The sequence below is a fragment of the Globicephala melas genome, chromosome 2, assembly GCF_963455315.2.
Source record: "Globicephala melas chromosome 2, mGloMel1.2, whole genome shotgun sequence".
NCBI lineage: Eukaryota > Metazoa > Chordata > Mammalia > Artiodactyla > Delphinidae > Globicephala > Globicephala melas.
In genome coordinates this window covers 150,156,126-150,176,539 of record NC_083315.2, presented here as the reverse complement: position 1 = coordinate 150,176,539, position 20,414 = coordinate 150,156,126, and the positions used below count along the sequence as shown (strand labels likewise).

General features: G+C 39.7%; 1 protein-coding gene across 1 annotated transcript in view; it reads left to right on the top strand.

The window, feature by feature from the left end:
• TMED10 (transmembrane p24 trafficking protein 10) overlaps positions 1 to 20,209 on the top strand; it is a 44,951-nt gene extending 24,742 nt beyond the window's left edge. Inside the window, exons 4-5 of the mRNA XM_030831789.3 lie at positions 16,465 to 16,591; positions 17,028 to 20,209. Of these exons, the coding sequence (XP_030687649.1) occupies positions 16,465 to 16,591; positions 17,028 to 17,149 (249 nt within the window). The 3' untranslated portion in view covers positions 17,150 to 20,209. The remainder of the gene's footprint in view (positions 1 to 16,464; positions 16,592 to 17,027) is intronic.
• Positions 20,210 to 20,414: the final 205 nt, after the last annotated feature.

Below are 20,414 nucleotides of genomic sequence, written 5' to 3'. Positions count from 1 at the left end.
CTTTTAGTTAAAATAATTTCAAAGAGAGAGCAAGATGGAAGAAAAAACTGCAAGAGACTAGCAGTTTTGCTGACAGGAAGTATTGTAGAGAATAAAAATAGGCATTTATTTGGGTGGTAGGGAGGTGGAAGTGTGCATAGAATTAGGGGAAGGGAGACCAAGCCCTTTTAATCTCAATTATTGTGAGAGACTCTGGGGGCAGCACAAAATGGTTCTTCAAATGAAGAGCACCCTTGAAAAACCACAAGAACTATTTAAGACTGGAGGATTGATCTTTACAGAAAGATAAGAGTGTTTGTACCGAGATCAGTCTTTTTACAGCAGTACCTGAAGGCATGAAGAAGAGGTGGGGTACAGGAAATGTAAATGGATTTTGAAGAATGTAAACTGAATAAACAAAGGAAAGTTGTTTTAAGTGATTTAAGAGAATTTTCTAGGAATGTTGGAACAGGAGAAGTTATTCTATCTTTGGTCAGAACTTGGAAGGGAAATATCCTAAAATGGAAGATTGGAAGCGACTGGCTGGTTCTACCACAGGAAGTAGTACTACAATGATTGCAGCTCTCCAGGTCTTTCCTCTTTTTTTCCTAGTTCATGTGTGTGTTCAACTGAACAAAACTAGACTGAGTTATTGGTAGGGAATAAACAGGAGCAAGTGATGCAGTTGTGAATGGAAGACAATTCCCAGTGGAGACTTTGATTTGCTTGTTTCTGTCTCCAGGCTAGTTTAAGTAAAAGAAATAAAGCAAGAGCTTCTTTGTTTGATGAACTTAAGAGTAAACTGAAAAATCCAAGAATCCTAATTATATCTAAATAAGATCATGTAAGTTAAAGCACTGTTGTACGGTATAAAACACTAAGAAAAATGTTGTATTATCTTGAGGTAGAAGAATAGGTAAAATGATTTTCAGTTTTTGAGTACTGCTGCTATATTTTCAACCTCAGATTGCATATTAGACATAGCTTGTTTTTCTCTAAAACAGATGGTATTATTGTGAGTTTACATATAGAATGATGTGGACGTCACTATCGTATGGCATTTAACTTTTTTATTATTTTTTTAATATATCTTTATTGGAGTATAGCTGCTCCACAATACTGCGCTAGCCTCTGTCACACAACAAAGTGAATCAGCCACATGCGTGCATACATCCCCACGTCCCCACCCTCTTGAGCCTCCCTCCCACCCTCCCTATCCCACCCCTCTAGGTCATCACAAAGCACCGAGCTGATCTCCTGTGCTATGCAACTGCTTCCCACTAGCTATTTTACATTCGGTGGTGTAGATATGTTGATGCTACTCTCACTTCGCCCCAGCTTCCCCCTCCACCCCGTGTCCTCAAGTCCATTCTCTATGTCTACGTCTTTATTCCTGCCCTGCCACTAGGTTCATTAGTACCATTTTTTTCTTAGATTCCATATATATGTGTTAACATACAGTATTTGTTTTTCTCTTTCTGACTTACTTCACTCTGTATGACAGTCTCTAGGTCCATCCACCTCACTACAAATAACTCAATTTCGCTTCTTTTTATGGTGAGTAATATTCCATTGTATATGTTGCCACATCTTCTGTATCCATTCCTCTGTTGATGCACATTTAGGTTGCTTCCATGTCCTGGCTATTGTAAACAGTGCTGCAACGAACATTGTGGTACATGTCTTTTTTTGAATTATGTTTTTCTTAGTATATGCCCAGTAGTGGGATTGCTGGGTCATATGGTAGTTCTATTTTTAGTTTTTTAAAAAACCTCCATACTGTTCGCCATAGTGGTTGTATCAATTTACATTCCCACCAACAGTGCAAGAGGGTTCCCTTTTTACCGCACCCTTTCCAGCATTTATTGTTTGTAGATTTTTTGGTGCTGGCCATTCTGACTGTTGTGAGGTGATACCCCATTGTAGTTTTGATTTGCATTTCTCTAATAGTGATGTTGAGCATCTTTTCATATGCCTCTTGGCCATCTGTATGTCTTCTTTGGTGAAATGTCTATTTAGATCTTCCACCCATTTATTTTTCTTTTTTTTTTTTTTTTAAGCAGAGGTCTTCTTAGAAGCCCATATGATTTAAATTTATTTATTTATGGCTGTGTTGGGTCTTCGTTTCTGTGTGAGGGCTTTCTCTAGTTATGGCAAGCGGGGGCCACTCTTCATCACGGTGTGCGGGCCTCTCACTATCACGGCCTTTCTTGTTGCGGAGCACAGGCTCCAGACGCGCAGGCTCAGTAATTGTGGCTCATGGGCCCAGTTGCTCTGCGGCATGCGGAATCTTCCCAGACCAGGGCTTGAACCTGTGTCCCCTGCATTGGCAGGCAGATTCTCAACCACTGCACCACCAGGGAAGCCCCTTCCACCCATTTTTTTTAAAATTTATTTATTTATTTTATTTAGTTATTTTTGGCCGTGTTGGGTCTTTGTTTCGATGTGTGGGCTTTCTCTAGTTGCGGTGAGTAGGGACCACTCCTCATCGCGGTGTGCGGGCCTCTCACTGTCGCGGCCTCTCTTGTTGCGGAGCACAAGCTCCAGACGCGCAGGCTCAGTAATTGTGGCTCACGGGCCTAGTTGCTCCGTGGCATGTGGGATCTTCCCAGACCAGGGCTCAAACCTGTGTCCCCTGCATTGGCAGGCAGATTCTCAACCACTGCGCCACCAGGGAAGCCCCCTTCCACCCATTTTTTAATTGGATTGTTTGTTTTTTTGATATTGAGCTCCATGAGCTGTTTGTATATTTTGGAGATTAATCCTTTGTCCGTTGTTTCATTTGCACATATTTTCTGCCATTCTGAGGGTTGTCTTTTCGTCTTGTTTATGTTTCCTTTGCTGTGCAAAAGCTTTTGAGTTTCATTAGGTCCCATTTGTTTATTTTTGTTTTTATTTGCATTACTCTAGGAGGTGGGTCAAAAAAAGACCTTGCTATGGTTTATGTCAAAGAGTGTTCTTCCTATGTTTTCCTCTTAAGAGTTTTATAGTGTCTGGTCTTACTTTTAGGTCTTTAATCCATTTTGAGATTATTTTTGTGTATGGTGTTAGGTAGTGTTCTAAATTCATTCTTTTACATGTAGCTGTCCAGTTTTCCCAGCACCAGTTATCGAAGAGGCTGTCTTTTCTCTTTTGTATGTTCTTGCCTCCTTTGTTGTAAATTAGGTGGCCATATGTTCGTGGGTTTATCTCTGGGCTTTCTATCTTGTACCATTGATCTATATTTCTGTTTTCGTGCCAGTACCATACTGTCTTTTTTTTTTTAATTTATTTTTTTATACAGCAGGTTCTTATTAGTTATCCATTTTATACATATTAGTGTATATATGTCAATCCCAATCTCCCAATTCATCACACCACCACCACCACCACCACCCCCGCCACTTTCCCCACTTGGTGTCCATACGTTTGTTCTCTATATCTGTGTCTCTATTTCTGCCCTGAAAACCGGTTCATACTGTCTTGAATACTGTAGCTTTGTAGTATAGTTTGAAGTTGGGGAGCCTGATTCCTCCAGCTCCGTTTTTCTTTCTCAAGATTGCTTTAGCTATTTGGGGTCTTGTGTGTTTCCATATGAATTGTAAAATTTTTTTTCTAATTCTGTGAAGAATGCCATTGGTAATTTGATAAGGATTGTATTGAATCTGTAGGTTGCTTTGAGTAGTATAGTCATTTCCACAATACTGAGTCTTCCAATCCAGGAACATCGTCTATCTCTCCATCTGTTTATGTCATCTTTGATTGCTTTCATCAGTGTTTTTAGTTTTCTGAGTACACGTCTTTCACCTCCTTAGATAGGTTTATTCCTAGGTATTTTATTCTTTTTGTTGTGATGGTAAATGGGATTGTTTCCTTAATTTCCCTTTCTGTTGTTAGTGTATAGGAATGCAAGAGATTTCTGTGCATTAATTTTGTATCCTGCAACCTTACCAAATTCATTGATTAGTTCTAGTAGTTTTCTGGTGGTATCTTTAGGATTTTCTACGTATAGTATCATGTCATCTGCAAATAGTGACAGTTTTACTTCTTCTTTTCCAATCTGTATTCCTTTTATTTCTTTTTCTTCTATGATTGCCGTGGCTAGGATTTCCAAAACTATGTTGAATAAGAGTGGCTAGAGTGGACACCCTTGTCTTGTTCCTGATCTTAGTGGAAATGCTTTCAGTTTTTCACCATTGAGTATGATGTTTGCTGTGGGTTTGTCATATAAGGCCTTTATTATGTTGAGGTAGGTTCCCTCTATGCCCATTTTCTGGAGAGTTTTTATCATAAATGGGTGTTTAATTTTGTCAAAAGCTTTTTCTGCATCTATTGAGATGATCATATAGTTTTTATTCCTCAGTTTGTTAATGTGGTGTATCACACTGATTTGTGTATATTGAAGAATCTTTGCATCCCTGGGATAAATCCCACTCGATCATGTTGTATGATCCTTTTGATATGTTGTTGGATTCTGTTTGCTAGTATTTTGTTCAGGAACTTTGCATCTCTGTTCATCAGTGATATTGGTCTCCAATTTTCTTTTTTTGTGGTATCTTTTTCTGGTTTTGGTATCAGGGTGATGGTGGCTTCATAGAATGGATTTGGGAGTGTTCCTCCCTCTGCAATTTTTTGGAAGAGTTTGAGAAGGATCGGTATTAGCTCTTCTCTAAATGTTTGGTAGGATTTGCCTGTGAAGCTATCTGGTCCTGGACTTTTGTTTGTTGGAAGATTTTAAATTACAGTTTCAATTGGGAAATTGGGACTGACATGTATACACTGATGTGTATAAAATGGATGACTAATAAGAAAAAAATAAATAAACAACAAAAAATTACAGTTTCAATTTCATTGCTTGTGATAGGTCTGTTTATATTTTCTAATTCTTTCTGGTTCAGTCTTGGAAAATTGCACCTTTCCAAGAATTTGTCCATTTCTTTGTGATTGTCCATTTTATTGGCATATTGTTGTTTGTAGTAGTCTCTTATAATCCTTTGTATTTCTGCAGTGTTGGTTGTGATTTCTCCTTTTTCATTTTTAATTTTATTGATTTGCGTCCTCTCCCTTTTTTTCTTGATGAGTCTGGCTAACGGTTTATCAACTTTGCTTATCTTCTCAAAGAACCAGCTTTTAGTTTTACTGAACTTTGCTATTGTTTCCTTTATTTCTATTTCATTTATTTCTGCTCTGATCTTTATGATTTCTTTCCTTCTACTGACTTCGGGTTTTCTTTGTTCTTCTTTCTCTAGTTGCTTTAGGTGTAGGATTAGATTGTTTATTTGCAGTTTCTCTTGTTTCTTGAGGTGAGATTGAATTGCTATAAACTTCCCTCTTAGAACTGCTTTTGCTGCATCCCATAGGTTTTGGGTTGTCGTGTTTTCATTGTCATTTGTTTCTATGTATTTTTTGATTTCTTCTGTGATCTCTTGGTTATTCAGTAGTGCACTGTTTAGCCTCCATGTATTTGTGGGTTTTTTGGGGTTTTTTTTGGCTGCATTGGGTCTTTGTTGCTGCGTGCAGCTTTCTCTCGTTGCAGCAAGCAGGGGCTACTCTTCGTTGCGGTGTGCGGGCTTCTCATTGTGGTGGCTTCTCTTGTTGCAGAGCACAGGCAGGCTTCAGTAGTTGTGGCATGAGGGCTCAGTAGTTGTGGCTCACGGACTCTAGAGCACAGGCTCAGTAGTTGTGGCACACGGGCTTAATTGCTCCACGGCATGTGGGATCTTCCTGGACCAGGGCTTGAACCCATGTCCCCTGCGTTGGCGGGTGGATTCTTAACCACTGCGCCACCAGGAAGTCCCTGTATTTGTGTTTTTTACAGTTTTTTTCCTGTAATTGATTTCCAATCTCATGGCATTGTGGTCAGAAAAGATGCTTGATACGATTTCAGTTTTCTTAAATTTTCCGAGGCTTGATTTGTGACCCAAGATGTGACCTATCCTGGAGAATATTCTGTGTGCACTTGAGAAGAAAGTGTATTCCACTTTTGGGTGGAATGTTCTATGAATATCAATTAAATCTGTCTGGTCTGTTGTGTCATTTAAAGCTTGTGTTTCCTTATTTATTTTCTGTTTGGATGATCTGTCCATTGGTATAAGAGGGGTGTTAAAGTCCCCTGCTATCATTGTGTTACTGTCAGTTTCTCCTTTCATGGTTGTTAGCATTTGCCTTATATATTGAGGTGCTCCTATGTTGGGTGCATAAACATTTATAATTGTTATATCTTCTTCTTGGATTGATCCCTTGATCATTATGTAGTGTCCTTCGTTATCTCTTGTAACAGTCTTTATTTTAAAGTCTATTTTATCTGATACGAGTATTGCTACTCCAGCTTTCTTTAGATTTCCATGGAATATCTTTTTCCACCCCTTCATTTTCAGTCTGTATGTGTCCGTAGGTCTGAAGTGAGTCTCTTGTAGACAGCATATATATGGGTCTTGTTTTTGTATCTATTTGGCCAGTCTGTGTCTTTTGGTTGAGGCATTTAATCCATTTTACATTCAAGGTTATTATTGATATGTATATTTGTATTACCATTTTCCTAATTGTTTTGGGTTTGTTTGGTTTGTTTTTGTGGGTCTTTTTCTTCTCTGTGTTTCCCACCTAGAGAAGTTTCTTTAGCATTTGTTGTAAAGCTGGTTTGGTGGTGCTGAATTCTCTTAGCTTTTGCTTGTCTGAAAAGCTTTTGATTTCTCTGTAGAATCTGAATGAGATCCTTGCTGGATAGAGTAATCTTGGTTGTAGGTTTTTCTCTTTCATCACTTTAAGTATATCCTGCCACTCCCTTCTGGCCTGAAGAGTTTCTGCTGAAAAGTCAGCTGATAACCTTATGGGGTGTCCTTTGTATGTTATTTTTTGTTTTTCCCTCACTGCTTTTAATATTTTTTCTTTGAATTTAATTTTTGTTAGCTTGATTAATATGTGTCTTTGTCTGTTTCTCCTGGGGTTTATCCTGGATGGGACTCTCTGTGCTTCTTGGACTTGGTGACTGTTTCCTTTCCCATGTTAGGGAAGTTTTCCACTATAATCTCTTCAGATATTTTCTCAGACCCATTCTTTTTCTCTTCTTCTGGGACCCCTATAATTCAAATGTTGGTGCGTTTAGTGTTGTCCCAGAGGTCTGTGAGATTGTCTTCAGTTCTTTTCATTCTTTTTTCTTTATTCTGCCCCTCGGCAGTTATTTCCACGATTATGTTTTCCAGCTCACTTATTCGTTCTTCTGCCTCAGTTATTGATTCCTTCTACTGTATTTTTCATTTCAGTTATTGTGTTGTTCTTCTCTGTTTGTTCTTTAGTTCTTCTAGGTCTTTGCTAAACATTTCTTGTATTTTCTCAATCCGTGCTTCCATCCTATTTCCAAGATTCTGGATCATCTTTACTATAATTACTCTGAATTCTTTTTCAGGTAGATTGCCTGTTTCCTCTTCATTTATTTGATCTTTTAGGCTTCTACCTTGATCATTCATCTGTGACATATTTTTTTGCTGTTTCCTTCTTTTTTTTTTTTTTTTTTTGGGTGAGTGGGATTGTGTTCCTGTCTTACTGGTTGAGGCTTTCAGCACTGGACTTTGTACACTGTTGGGTAAAGTTGGGTCTTGGTGCTGAGATGAGGACCTCTGGGAGACCTCACTCCGATGAATATTCCCTGGGGTCTGAGGTTCTCTGTTAGTCTGGTGGTTTGGACTCGGAGTTCCCACCACAGGAGCTTTGGCCTGACCCCTGGCTCGTGAACCAAGATCCTGCAAGCCACGCAGAGTGGCAAAAAAAAGGGGAGGGGGGAGAATGATGACAAAGAAAAAAAATAAAATTAGACTAGGAAACTAGCAGATATGTTAGAAAGAATATAAAAATTAAAATATAGTTGAAACAACCAGAAGGTGAAACAGAACCACAGTAGTAAGAAAGGAGGAGAGGAAAAAAAAAAGAAAGGTGGAAAAGGCCTTGGCTGTGGAGGATGGGACCTAAGCAGGGGTGGGGTTTGGGTGGTGGGTGGGACCTATGCTTAGGACTTATGCTTAGGGCTGGAAAAGGCCCTGGGGGGGGGGCGCTTAGGCTCAAGGAACAGAAGGGGCTCAGAGGGTGGGGGACCCCACCTGGGAGCTCAGCAGGTCTCCGGGCTCAAGTGGGCAGGGCCATCCCAGAGGGCCCCCTCCCACCTGCCTCTCCTGATCTCCCTGGCCTCCCTTCTATGCCCCCAGGACCCTCGCAGCCCCGAGGGGGCCTCTGAGGGGGTAGGACCCAGCCCGAGAGCCAGGCAGACTTCTGCCGATTGGGCAGGGGATAGCATGCTCCCCACTGATCCGAGCCCCCAAAGGTCCCTCCAGGCGTGGGAAACCCTCCCCCCTCAGCCACCCCTCAGGAGCGCTGGTCCTATCTGGCCTCCACTTCTCCTCCCCTCTCAGTCCCCCCACATCCTACCAGTTCGCTTGGGGTTTCCTCCCGTCACCTTGGGCGTGGAGGTCCCCCACCAGCATCCTGCAGGCACCCTAGTTTTGGGGAGACGCAGACTCCACGTCTTCCCACACTGCCGTCTTGACTCCGCCCCCCCCCCCCCACACGTGGCATTTTAGAATCCCCATACCTCCTGGAATTTCCATCATCCTTGGACTTTGTTGACACTGGGAAAGGGCCTTTATCTTTCCTGACCTTTTACTTAACCCAAGAGGGGAATCCCTAGCAGAAAGGAAACCACAGTGCTTCCTTTGCCTGCTTCCTGCTTCAGAAGTCTGGCACGTCCTAAGCCTTTCTTTACGCACATGGTTACAACACAATTCTAAATTCTCTTTCTTAACCAAGAAACTCCTCCCACTGCTTTCTTCGGTGGTCTACCTCCCCACTCCCCCACCCCACAAAAAACAGATCAGACTGAGACAGAGGAGGACAAGTGGTTATTACACAGGCCAAAGACTAGCCCTTTTCTCAGTCTGTGGCTAGACTGCCTTAAACCTTGCTCAGAAATAGCTATTAGTTGTCTCTGGGCTAATGCCTGTGACAAGAACATGGATAATAGAAGCACTTATTGAGTGGTTAATTACCAGAGAGCACTGAGCCTATGTAGAGGTTTTGAGGCATTTAATTTCAGGCCCTTGAGACAAGGGAGAGACTTTATCTCCAGAGGATTACGGCCCTTCAGCATCAGTATTTAGATTCAGGAAGGTGGCACATTTCTTTTAATGTTTTTTTCACATCACAGCTCTCCCTCACATTTGCGGACTTCATAATTCTGAAATCCCATGTGGTCCTGTAAGATTCAGTAGTGATCGCTGTCTAAATAGCTGGACAGAGTACCACACTACCTACTAAATTGTTATGGAGGATTAGTTAATGCATGTGAATTGCTATGTAAACACGATACAAATGTAAGGTGACATTATTTGAAGGCAGAATGGTTGCCATTTTGTAAAGAAGCATAAGCTTGTAGTTTGAATTCTTTAAAGAGAAAGAATGTGTATTTCCTCAGAAATAAAGCACTTTTGATTCCCTCCATTGTATTTTAAGGACCTCTCACCCCTATCAGAGGGTGACATTTGCCCCTCAGAGGGTGGCATCTTTGTAGAATCAGTATGTGAATTGAGCCATTTCTTTTTAGTTTGTGGTCTGTGAACTAGAACAGCGGTTTGGAGGGACTTACTGTCTAATCTTACAGTTGTGGGAATGAAGGCAATTATCCCACCAAGAACGAGCTGTCTGACATATCCTCTTAACTCTTGGGCTGTGTATGTCCCCTCTTGCTTGGATGTCCACATTTTCAACTCAACTAAAGTCATGTTTTGCCTAGGGGTCTATTAGTATGCCATTTGCTACCAACAAATACACCAAAAACACAGTTGCACTTGTTGGAGCAACAGCTGAAGGCTTTCCAAAGGTTCTGTTTCTCTGAATGCCCTCATGAAGGAGGAACTCTGGTTTTATATACTTGATCCAAAATCCGTTTCTTGACATAAGTTAAATGAAATAACATGGGTAAGGCACCTGACACATAGGTGATCAGTTCAGTAGATTTTAGTTCCCTTCTCCTACCCCTTCTAGAAACTGCCAAATGGCTAAGACCGAGTAAATAGGATCTTTCTAAATTTCATTCATTTAGCCCTAAGGTTGGCAGTATTAGCGGGACTTATTTTGCACATTGTTGACCTTTTGACCTTCGTTGAAGAAGCCTGTGATTCACATGCCCCCATGTATAAGTAGACTTGCCTTTGGGTGTACAGCTGTCTTCATTATCTTGATTGTGTTAGACTGGATGGTCTCCACTTTTATTGCTATGCTTCTAAAATTTGCAGGGGCTGTGGAGTGGGGTGTGGAGATAACAGAGTCATTTGTCTGAATCTGGCTCTCCTCAAGAAGCTTCTCTCTTGAGTTTCTCAGTGTTCCACCAAGGGAAAGAATCTAGTGATTCTCTAGAGGCTGGTTTCACATGTGTGTTTGAAGAAGCAGTCTTTCAGATTTAATACCTTTCCTTGGTACAATTACATAGAACTCTGAACTCTTTAGATTCAGATCATCATTAGAGGAATGGAAGATTTAGATATGGTTTAAGAAGAGTAATTTTACGGTTATTTTGGAGGTGTCGTAGGTACACAGGGAAAGCTTTTCCAAGCAATACCTACCATTACAGATGAAGAGTGATAGATATTGTGGTAGAGAGAACTTTTTCCTAGGCAGTGTGCCTGGTGAAGATGAATGCTGAGTGAAAGTAAATGCAGAGTGCTCTTAACATACAGGGAGTGTGTGCTTCAGGGGACCAGCAGCACATAGCTGCTATGAGAAAGTTGGCTCCTTAAAGAAGGCATAGAATGGACCTAATGGGTTAGCTACAAGTGTGTACCATGTATCAGGCATATGGGACTACACAAGGTATATATCATTCTAATTCTGTTGAGTTCAAGATCCAAACTAGTGTGGGGGAAAAGGATAAAATGCAAAAACAATGTGAATATGACAGTATATGATTGAGTGTTAATTGTGTGACACAGTCTGAGTGTTGTAGGGCATTAGGGAAGAGGGAATCAGTGTTAACAGTAGTGGTTAAAGGAGGCTTCATGGTTAAGGCTGGAAAGATAGGTACGATTTGGATACACCGAGTGTGTACGCTTTTGGAAGTCAGGGATTCATTTCTGCTTACATTTTACAGCAGAGCTTTGCAGTTTTGATGCTAAATGCTTTGGTGACCCTGGTAGGGAGTCAAGAGACCGTGGTACTGCTAGTCTTGGTCTTCCCCTCAAAGGACTGAATAACTTTATGGAATCATGAGTTTCCTCATTTGTAAAATGATGTCTCTGGTAGCTCTGATATTTTTGATTATTTAATGGTTAAATGCAGCCTACAAGGGGAATGCTACCTCCTAGTGGAGAACCTATGGTACACATTGTCAAATAGGGTTTGCTTTTATCAGACTGTTGGCAAAACACACATCATCCTTCCAACCTTGGAAGAGAAAAGTAGACCAGAATAATGGCCTGCCTTCGTGAGATGTGTAATTTCACATTCTTACAGACACTTTGAACATTGAATCAGATGTTTTGAATAGCAGAACAACAGTCAGTGGGGATATTGATAGAGGTTTTCTTATTAGCTTTTTGTACTGACTGATATAAAGTCTTGATGATACTCTTATTATTATTATTTATTTGGCTGCATTGGGTCTTAGTCGCAGCATGTGGGATCTTCGTTGTGACGCTCAGGCTTCTCTCTAGTTGTGTGCAGGCTCCAGAGTGCGTGGGCTTGGTAGTTGCAGCGCGTGGGCTCTCTAGTTGTGGCGCACAGGCTCAGTAGTTGTGGTGCACGGGCTTAGTTGCCCCGCAGCGTATGGGATCTTAGCTCCCTGACCAGGGATCGAACCCGCGTCCCCTGCATTGGAAGGCGCATTCTTAACCACTGGACCACCAGGGAAGTCCCTTGATGATACTCTTTGAATGCTTAGTCCTGGGCAAGCGAAGAGGGTCTACTTTAAAATACTTAGGATAATTTGTTTTAAAATTTTATTCTATTAGTTATAAAAATTAGAGTAATGCAGTATGAAACCTATGGAGCTTGACTGATAAACTGGACAACTTACCCAGATCCTTGTGGCCTACTATAGCACATTCACTTCACTTTTGATCCAGATAAAACTTAGTCTAGTCATCTGGTTTTCTTCACCAAAATTTTTGTTCCTACAGAATAAAATACAAACTCATACTTGGATTGCAATTCTAGCTCAACCAAGCTCTGAGACCTTGGGCAAGTTATTTAACACTCTGAGCCTTAATTTCCTCATCTGAGAAATTTAGGAATAATAATATTCACCATATATAGGATTATGTTATGAGGATTAAGTGAGAGTATAAGATATAAAATACGGATCACATTCTGGGTATATAGTAATAGGTCTAATTCATTATATTACCTTCTTCATCCTCATCCTCAATTTAGCTCCAGCCTAACTTTTTTTTTTTTTTTTGTGGTACGCGGGCCTCTAACTGCTGTGGCCTCTCCCGCTGCGGAGCACAGGCTCCGGACACGCAGGCTCAGCGGCCATGGCTCACGGGCCCAGCCGCTCCGCGGCATGTGGGATCCTCCCGGACCGGGGCACGAACCCGCGTCCCCTGCATCGGCAGGCAGACCCCCCAACCACTACGCCACCAGGGAAGCCCCAGCCTAACTTTTGAGGCTTATATTTGCTGTTACCCATCACCCACCCACAAGCTCGCATGCACGCACACACACGCACATCTACCTACTTTATGGCTACTCATGGCCTCCTAAGCAGGGCCTGCACTTTCTTCCCTACATGTTTTGGTTTGCAGGTTCCCCTCAGCCTTAAATATCTGTCTCTCCCATCTCTTAAAATCCTGTACACCTTGTATGACCCAACTCCCCCACTTCCTGTTAAGCTTTCCTTTATTCTTACAATTGTAATTAAGTTCGCGCTACTTTCTTTGCATTCCACTTTCAATGTGTACCTTTGTTGTAGAAGTTAATACATAGTGCTTTATATTATGGTTGTAGCTTTTTAGGTGAGCCTCTCCACGAGACTGTGAGCTTCTTAGGAGCAGAGATCATAATTTATCTTGGTGCCTTGCACATAATAAGCCCTCAAAAAAACACTGTTAGGGTATTAACATGTTAAAAAACAAAACAGAAAAACCTTTTTACATTTGTTTTGATTTCTAGGTTTAGATTAAATGTAGAAATATATTCATTATTTTTGTTATTTCCACTGAGTATCCATGATATGTTAGATGGTTGAAATAGCAAGTTGGTTTTCAATATTGTTTTAGTCTTTTGGCAATTCTTTACGTTCGCTGGATTTTAAACTAATATCAAGAATAAAGGTAGTTATCAGGCAGAGATGTTTTTTAGGGAAAGAGACCTTCATCCCACTCAGGAAGTCTGCAAATAATTTACTGAAATAAGGGCAGGATTGAGTAGGGATTTCATTGAGAAAATGAAATCGACTTGGATGATATGTTATGAATAGAAGTATAGAGTCTACAGTAGGTCCTATACTAGAAAAGGGGTTAGGAAATTGAATGATTAAGTAAACAGTGGCCCATATGCCATATGGAGTACTATGTAGCAGTTAAGAAGTAAGTATGAGGTGAATCTACAAGCACTGAAGTTTTTGCGGTAAGCGGGCCTCTCACTGTTGTGGCCTCTCCCGTTGCGGAGCACAGGCTCCGGACGCTCAGGCTCCGGACGCTCAGGCTCAGCGGCCATGGCTCACAGGCCCAGCCACTCCGCAGCATGTGGGATCTTCCCGGACCGGGGCACAAACCTGGGTCCCCTGCATTGGCAGGCAAGACTCTCAACCACTGCGCCACCAGGGAAGCCCAGCACTGAAGTTTTTGGAAAGATTTTATTAAATGAAAAGAAGGAAGCCTTAGAACAACATATACATTATGATCGCATTTATAAGTATTTTTTAATTATATTTTCCTATGTACATTTATATACATACAAAGGCGTAAATAGTGTGTTATCTTCTGACAAGGTCTAGAAAGATATACACCAAGTTCATAACCACCTCTGGGAAGGAATGTGTGGATGTGGGGATCGAGGAGCTGTGAAGATGGGCCTTTTGTTTTTGTTTCCTTTGCTTCTGAATAATTTAAATTCTTTAGTAAGGGGACATATTTATATGTTTCTTGTATAGCTAAAAAATGAATGAAACACCAGAAAGGAAAAGGATTGGGACAGGTTTGGGGGACTATATTCTACAAAGACTATTCTCAGTACCAAATTTATTTTCATTCCATCCTCCTTTTTGAGGTTTTAGGCCTTTGGGCTATTGTCATTTAACCAAAAAAAGGGTGGGGAGTTAGAAGTAGTCTTCAAAGTAATTTTTAAGAATATTATTTTCAGCTGGCAGAGAGAGGTACAGCCATAGTTTCACTTCTAGTTCCTTTTATAAGTTTCTATTTAAGGAGCCTTAAAGCACTTATCTCTAAAGATGTATCATGCTGTTGCCTTCATACTATCTCATTCAAGAAGCTTTGGAGGGGAAAGCATATACCAGGAGGGAAAATGTTAAACAGCCTAAGGTTCAGCTTATTATATATGTCTTGTATCTTTTTCCTGGGGGGATTTCTTTGCTCTGCACCTCTATATGAAATCAATTAACAGATACATATTGTAGGTTAATGGCAAAACCTGGTGTTTGGGTATTCAGCTAAGAGTGTTAGCTCAGTGTATTAACTAACCATTGTAAATCTTATACCCAGTTAGCTTTTATTCTGTTCTGTAGCTAGCTGTCAGTCAAGCTATTAACTGTATCCAACATTTTACAATTGTAAGAAAATGTACATCCAGTGAAAGAAAACTTAGGTGGATCATTACAAATCCATCACTATATTTTAGGTACCTTAGGACTTCCTTGGTGGCGCAGTGATTAAGAATCCTCCTGCCAATGCAGGGGACACAGGTTCGTGCCCTGGCCTGGGAAGATCCCACATGCCACGGAGCAACTAAGCCTGTGCGCCACAACTACTGAGCCTGAGCTCTAGAGCCCACGAGCCGCAGCTACTGAGCCTTCGTGCCACAACTACTGAAGCCCACGTGCCTAGAGCCCGTGCTCTGCAACAAGAGAATCGACCGTAATGAGAAGCACGCACACCGCAATGAAGGGTAGCCCCTGCTCGCCGCAACTAGAGAAAGCCTGCGCACAGCAATGAAGACCCAGTGCAGCCAAAAATAGATAAATTTTAAAAAATTAATAAATTAGGTACCTTAAATATAAACTCAATTTTTATATCCCTATCTTAACAGCAGTTTTTAGTTTTCTTTTATTTTAAATAACTATGTCTTGTTCTTCACAGGTTCAATGAAGAATATAGTTTAGTGAACAGAACACAAGAACACCCTCAAACTATTCCCATTCATCCCACATTAACTGCTATTAACATTTAACAGAGGAAAATAACAAGGAAGGTGAATTGAACAGAAGAGAAGAAAAAGTGGGGAGTTGTATAGAGAATGTATAGGGAGTAAAGAAGCAGATGTAGAAATATTTTTTGAAGAGTTCTCTGTGGAAAAAATGTAAGAGCAACTGGTATATGAATTTTAAGATCTGAAATGCCCTGGTGTTATATCCCCATTTTAATACAAATCATAATCTAAGATTGATAAAGAAAAAACAAATAGAATATGAAATCCTTTCTCTGATCATATATGCCTTTAGTTACTAGATACTCTTGGAGGTTTCACAGTGGTCTGGGGTGAAAAAGGAAGACCGTTTATTTCTCATACCCTTCATTCCTTAGCACACAGTGATGTCCTTGGAGATTTATTTTGATAACTGGCTGTGTAATTAAAAACAAAACGCATGAGGATATATGTATACATATAGCTGATTCACTTTGTTATACAGCAGAAACTAACACAACACTGTAAAGCAATTATACTCCAATAAAGATGTTAAAAAACAAAAACAAAAAAACACTCAGTGGATTTTTTTTTTAAATTTTTAAGCAGAGCTAGGATTCATCTGGGTTCTAGAGCTCTGTTACAAACCTTAAAGCATTGTGGGATTTAAATGAGCAAACCAGAATTCTCTAATTTTGCAGTTTGAGTTATTATCTTAATGTTATAGTTATATGTACTCTCTCATTCCTGTGCATTCCCTATTGGGAATTTGGTGTGTTTTCTTCTCAAAACCACATTTGACTAATACTATGACGCTCACACTTATGCTAATAATATTGCTTATTTCTTAGACAAAAGTGGAAAGGCAAAGTAAAATGCTTTATTAAAGTCAGAAATCTTGGAAAAATAATATATCTTATTTTATAGGCTACCATATTATAGTACTACTAAGGAGGTTTTAATCAAAATTAAAGTATAAAAAAAGTCTGAGATGGAAACATATAGACAGTAGGGAAGGGAAGAAGCCCAAATTTTAAAATGTGTTAGAATGATGACAGAAGAAATTTTAAGTTTGGTGAAACTTTTAAAAAGACTCCTCTGTTATGTTGTGTTCTTGACTGTAGCAGTTTTTTTAGGGAGTGTGTTCATAATTCCTTTCTTTTCCAGATTGCAAAAGTTGAGAAGCTCAAACCTTTGGAGGTAGAGCTACGACGCCTAGAAGACCTTTCAGAATCTATTGTTAATGATTTTGCCTATATGAAGAAGCGAGAGGAAGAGATGCGTGATACCAATGGTGAGGGGAGGGAAGCTCTTGTTTCTCAGTACGTGCACCGTAAAGGAGATAGATCCCCAAACTTTAAATTCTGGTGTACCTTTTTCTCAGATTTGCCAAAGGGGGTTGTGTGGAAGGATAATTGCTTACTTCGGTGTTGTTGCTCTACAGGTAAATGAGCCTTGTTAGATTTTCAAGGGAATAGCAGTTTTTTCTGTGATAAGCAGTTGACCATATTCTCAGTCAGCTCATAGTGTATCAAACTAATAGTACTAATCTTTGTAATTTTTAACATTTATGTATAGGATAATGAAAATTTAAGAAAAAAACTTATCTGAGATCCTACTGTAAGGCCTAGGGGCAGAGTGAAGCTAATTAATTGCCTTTTCCCCCTGGCCATTTAGCCTACTGAGCCTCACTTCATTACATTTACACTGCTTTTGCTTTTTTTTTTTAGAGTCCACAAACACTCGGGTCCTGTACTTCAGCATCTTTTCAATGTTCTGCCTCATTGGTCTAGCCACCTGGCAGGTCTTCTACCTGCGTCGCTTCTTCAAGGCCAAGAAGTTGATTGAGTAATAAAGCCCAGTCTCCTCCCACCTTGTATCTTAGCCAGCAGAGCATCGCTGGGATGTGCGTGGCCTAAGACATCCTACCAGCAACACCATCAAGGCACGTTGGAGCTTTCTTGCTAGAACTGATGTCTTTTGGTGTGGGAGGACGTGGGTTACCACCTACACCCAATAAGTCAAAGAGGGACTTCTTTTTAACTTGGTAGGATTTGGACTGGTTTTGCAACAATAAGACTATTATTAGAGTCACCTATGACAAAAAATAGGGGTTACCTAGATAATGCCAAAGCCAGCATTTGTACTGGGTTTCCTCGTATGATTTGTTTGAACCATGTTTTCTTTCCTTCTCCCACTTGCTCACCAGCTTGGGCTTCCACTCTAGTTCTTTTACCAACATTTGTATGACCATGTTGAACTTGTTTCATTCTGATTGTCCTCTTTGGATTTCTGTGTGACAATACCATTAACTTTCTCTTGACCCTTAGCTGAAATGTTTAGATAGCTTCTGGTGATACCCTTTCACAATTTTATGTCTCTTAAAAGTGTAATGGATGTGACACCTCATAGAAATGAGCTTTGAACTGTAGATGACTCTTAAAGAAAATTTCATTTTAGAGAATTAAAATATTTGTGCTCAGCCGCTTGAACTTCTTTCTTTTTGTGTATTTATGTGTGTTCAGTTCTATGCAGTTTTATCACATGTATGGATGTGTGACCACCACCACAAGATGCACAACCGTTTCATCACATGGATCCCTTGGGGTACCCTTTTATAGCCACAGTCACCTCCTTCCTTAACCCCAAGCCCCAACCTCTGGCACCACTAATCTGTTCTCCATCTCTCTAATTTTGTAATTTTAAGAATGTTATATAAATGGAATCACATAGTATATAACCTTTTGAGATTGACTTTTTTCACTCAACATAGTGCCCTTGAAATCCATCCAGGTTGTTGCATATATCACTAGTTTGTTCCTCTTTATTGCTCATTAGCATTTCATGGTGTGGATGTACCACAGTTTAACCAGCATCTGAAGGACATCACTGTTGTTTTCAGTTTTGGGCCATTACTAATAAAGCTGCTGTGAACATTCATGTACATGTTTTTATGTGAACATAAATTTTCATTTCTCTGGGATAAGTGCCCAAAAGAGCAATTGCTGGGTTATCTGGTAAACACATGTTTATTTTTGTAAGAAACTGTCCTGCTTTTTTCAGAATGACTGTGTCATTTTACGTTCCCATTAGCAATGTATGACCAATCCAGTTTCTCCACATCCTCACCAGTATTTGCTATTTTTTTTTAATTTTTTTAGTCATTCTGAGAGGTGTGTGTAATGATATTCATTGTGGTTTTAATTTGCATTTTCCTATTAGTAAATGGTGTTGAACATCCTTTCATGTGTTTATTTGCCATCTGTATTTCTTCCTGGTGAAATATCTGTTCCTTTGCCCATTTTATGATTAGATTGTGTGTTCTTTTTACTACTGAGGTTTTTTTTTAATTGAAGTATAGTTGACTTATACTATTGAGTTTGAGGAGTCCTTATATATCCTAGATACAAGTCCTTTGTCAGTTATGTGGTTGCTTAAATTTTTAACATAACTTATACAAAGGAAAATATAAGTAAAATTTACGAAGTCTTCTTACATGGCAAGTCACTGATTTAATTTCTGTTCTTATGTATTCCATCTAGACAATTAAGACATATGAAGTATTAAAAGGTAACACATCTGGAAGGATCATGAATCGAGTAAATACCTGAAAATATATGTTATAAAAGCAAATCCAATAATCACTTTGGGAATATGAGGTGCCTAAAGGCCAATACTAAGGTAAATAAGAGAAAGAGTGGACACGAATGATCATGTTCATAAACAACAGTGAAAAAACAACATCACTTGATATTTTCCCCACTTCTCCCAATAAAGTGGGTGGGAGTTTGTCCTTTCTGTAATCTCTTTTTTTTAACCCTGCTGACTGTTACAGGGCTTGTCCCATCGCAATGACAAGCATTACAGGACTTAGGGCTCTGCGGCTTGCAGTTAAGAAGCAGCATGTTGGAATTAACAGAGAACAGTGCTGTCATGACCTGGATAAAGTACAAAGGAGAAAGAGGGAGTGAGTTATGTTGTTAAACTCCCAGGCTGTTCTGTAAATGTTCCAGCTATTGTGAACCCAAAAGCCTTTTTTCCCCCCTCTTTTGACTCCCTCTGTGCATTCCTCTGGTGTGGCATAAAAGTAGTCTGTCATTAATTTGTGCAACATTGCCATCTGCTGTTAAGAATTGATAGATACTGTTTCTGAGAACCTGGCAGCCAAATCTCACCATAAGGGCAGCAGATGTTGAGAAAGTCTATCTGTGGTATTACATATACTAAACAACAGAGGATACATCCAAGCAGGGAAGAGAATAACCAAATTTGTGAGTTAAGATCCATCCTTAGACATTTAAAGGTGAAATACTGTTCTGTACCATTAGCCTAACAAGAAACTTTCATATTTCTGACTGGTGCCTTTTCCCTTTTTAGAAACAATGAAAGCTACTCAGTTGGTTGTAGTCTTCTGTTCTGACAAAATGTCAAAGAAGAAGATAGGAGAGGAAAATACTTTATTTGGCTGATGTTTTGTTCCCACATGTGACTTTGTGAAACTGAAATTCTTTCCTGTCCTTTCCTTTTACTCATGCCAAGACTACAAACTTAGAATTTGTGCTTTTGGTTTAAAGTTCATTGATATCACAGTTTGATTTTATCTAAAAAGTAAAATTATTTGCCTTTGATAAAAGACTAGTGCAAGAGCAAATCAGCTTTAAAAACGAAGATGTTATCTGCTTTCCTCCATTTTTGAACCTGTTATTCAACAAAGCCTGTAAATTATTGATGAAAGTGATAGTTTTAAGTAAGCTTTGTTATACCATTGTCATAAACCCCTGTCATAAGCTGTTTTTATGTTTGTTTAATGGAAAGAGGCATGTGGGATTTATGGATTTATACAGATTCACTTGTAAGTGTTGGATTGGGGATTTTTGTGTAAATTTTCTCAAATAAAGGCTAGCAGAAACTATTTTAGGTGTATTTTTCTGTTACTCGAGTATCTCTTTGTCTGGATTGGCAATAATTCCTCCATATTCCTCAGTATTAAAGTATGGCAAATTATATGTGACGAATTAGAGAAAAAATGTTTATAATTTACTCCAGATGGTTAAAGTTTATGTGAGCTAGTAAAAGTTTATTATACTTTATATATAAATGTATAAACTGTATATAAT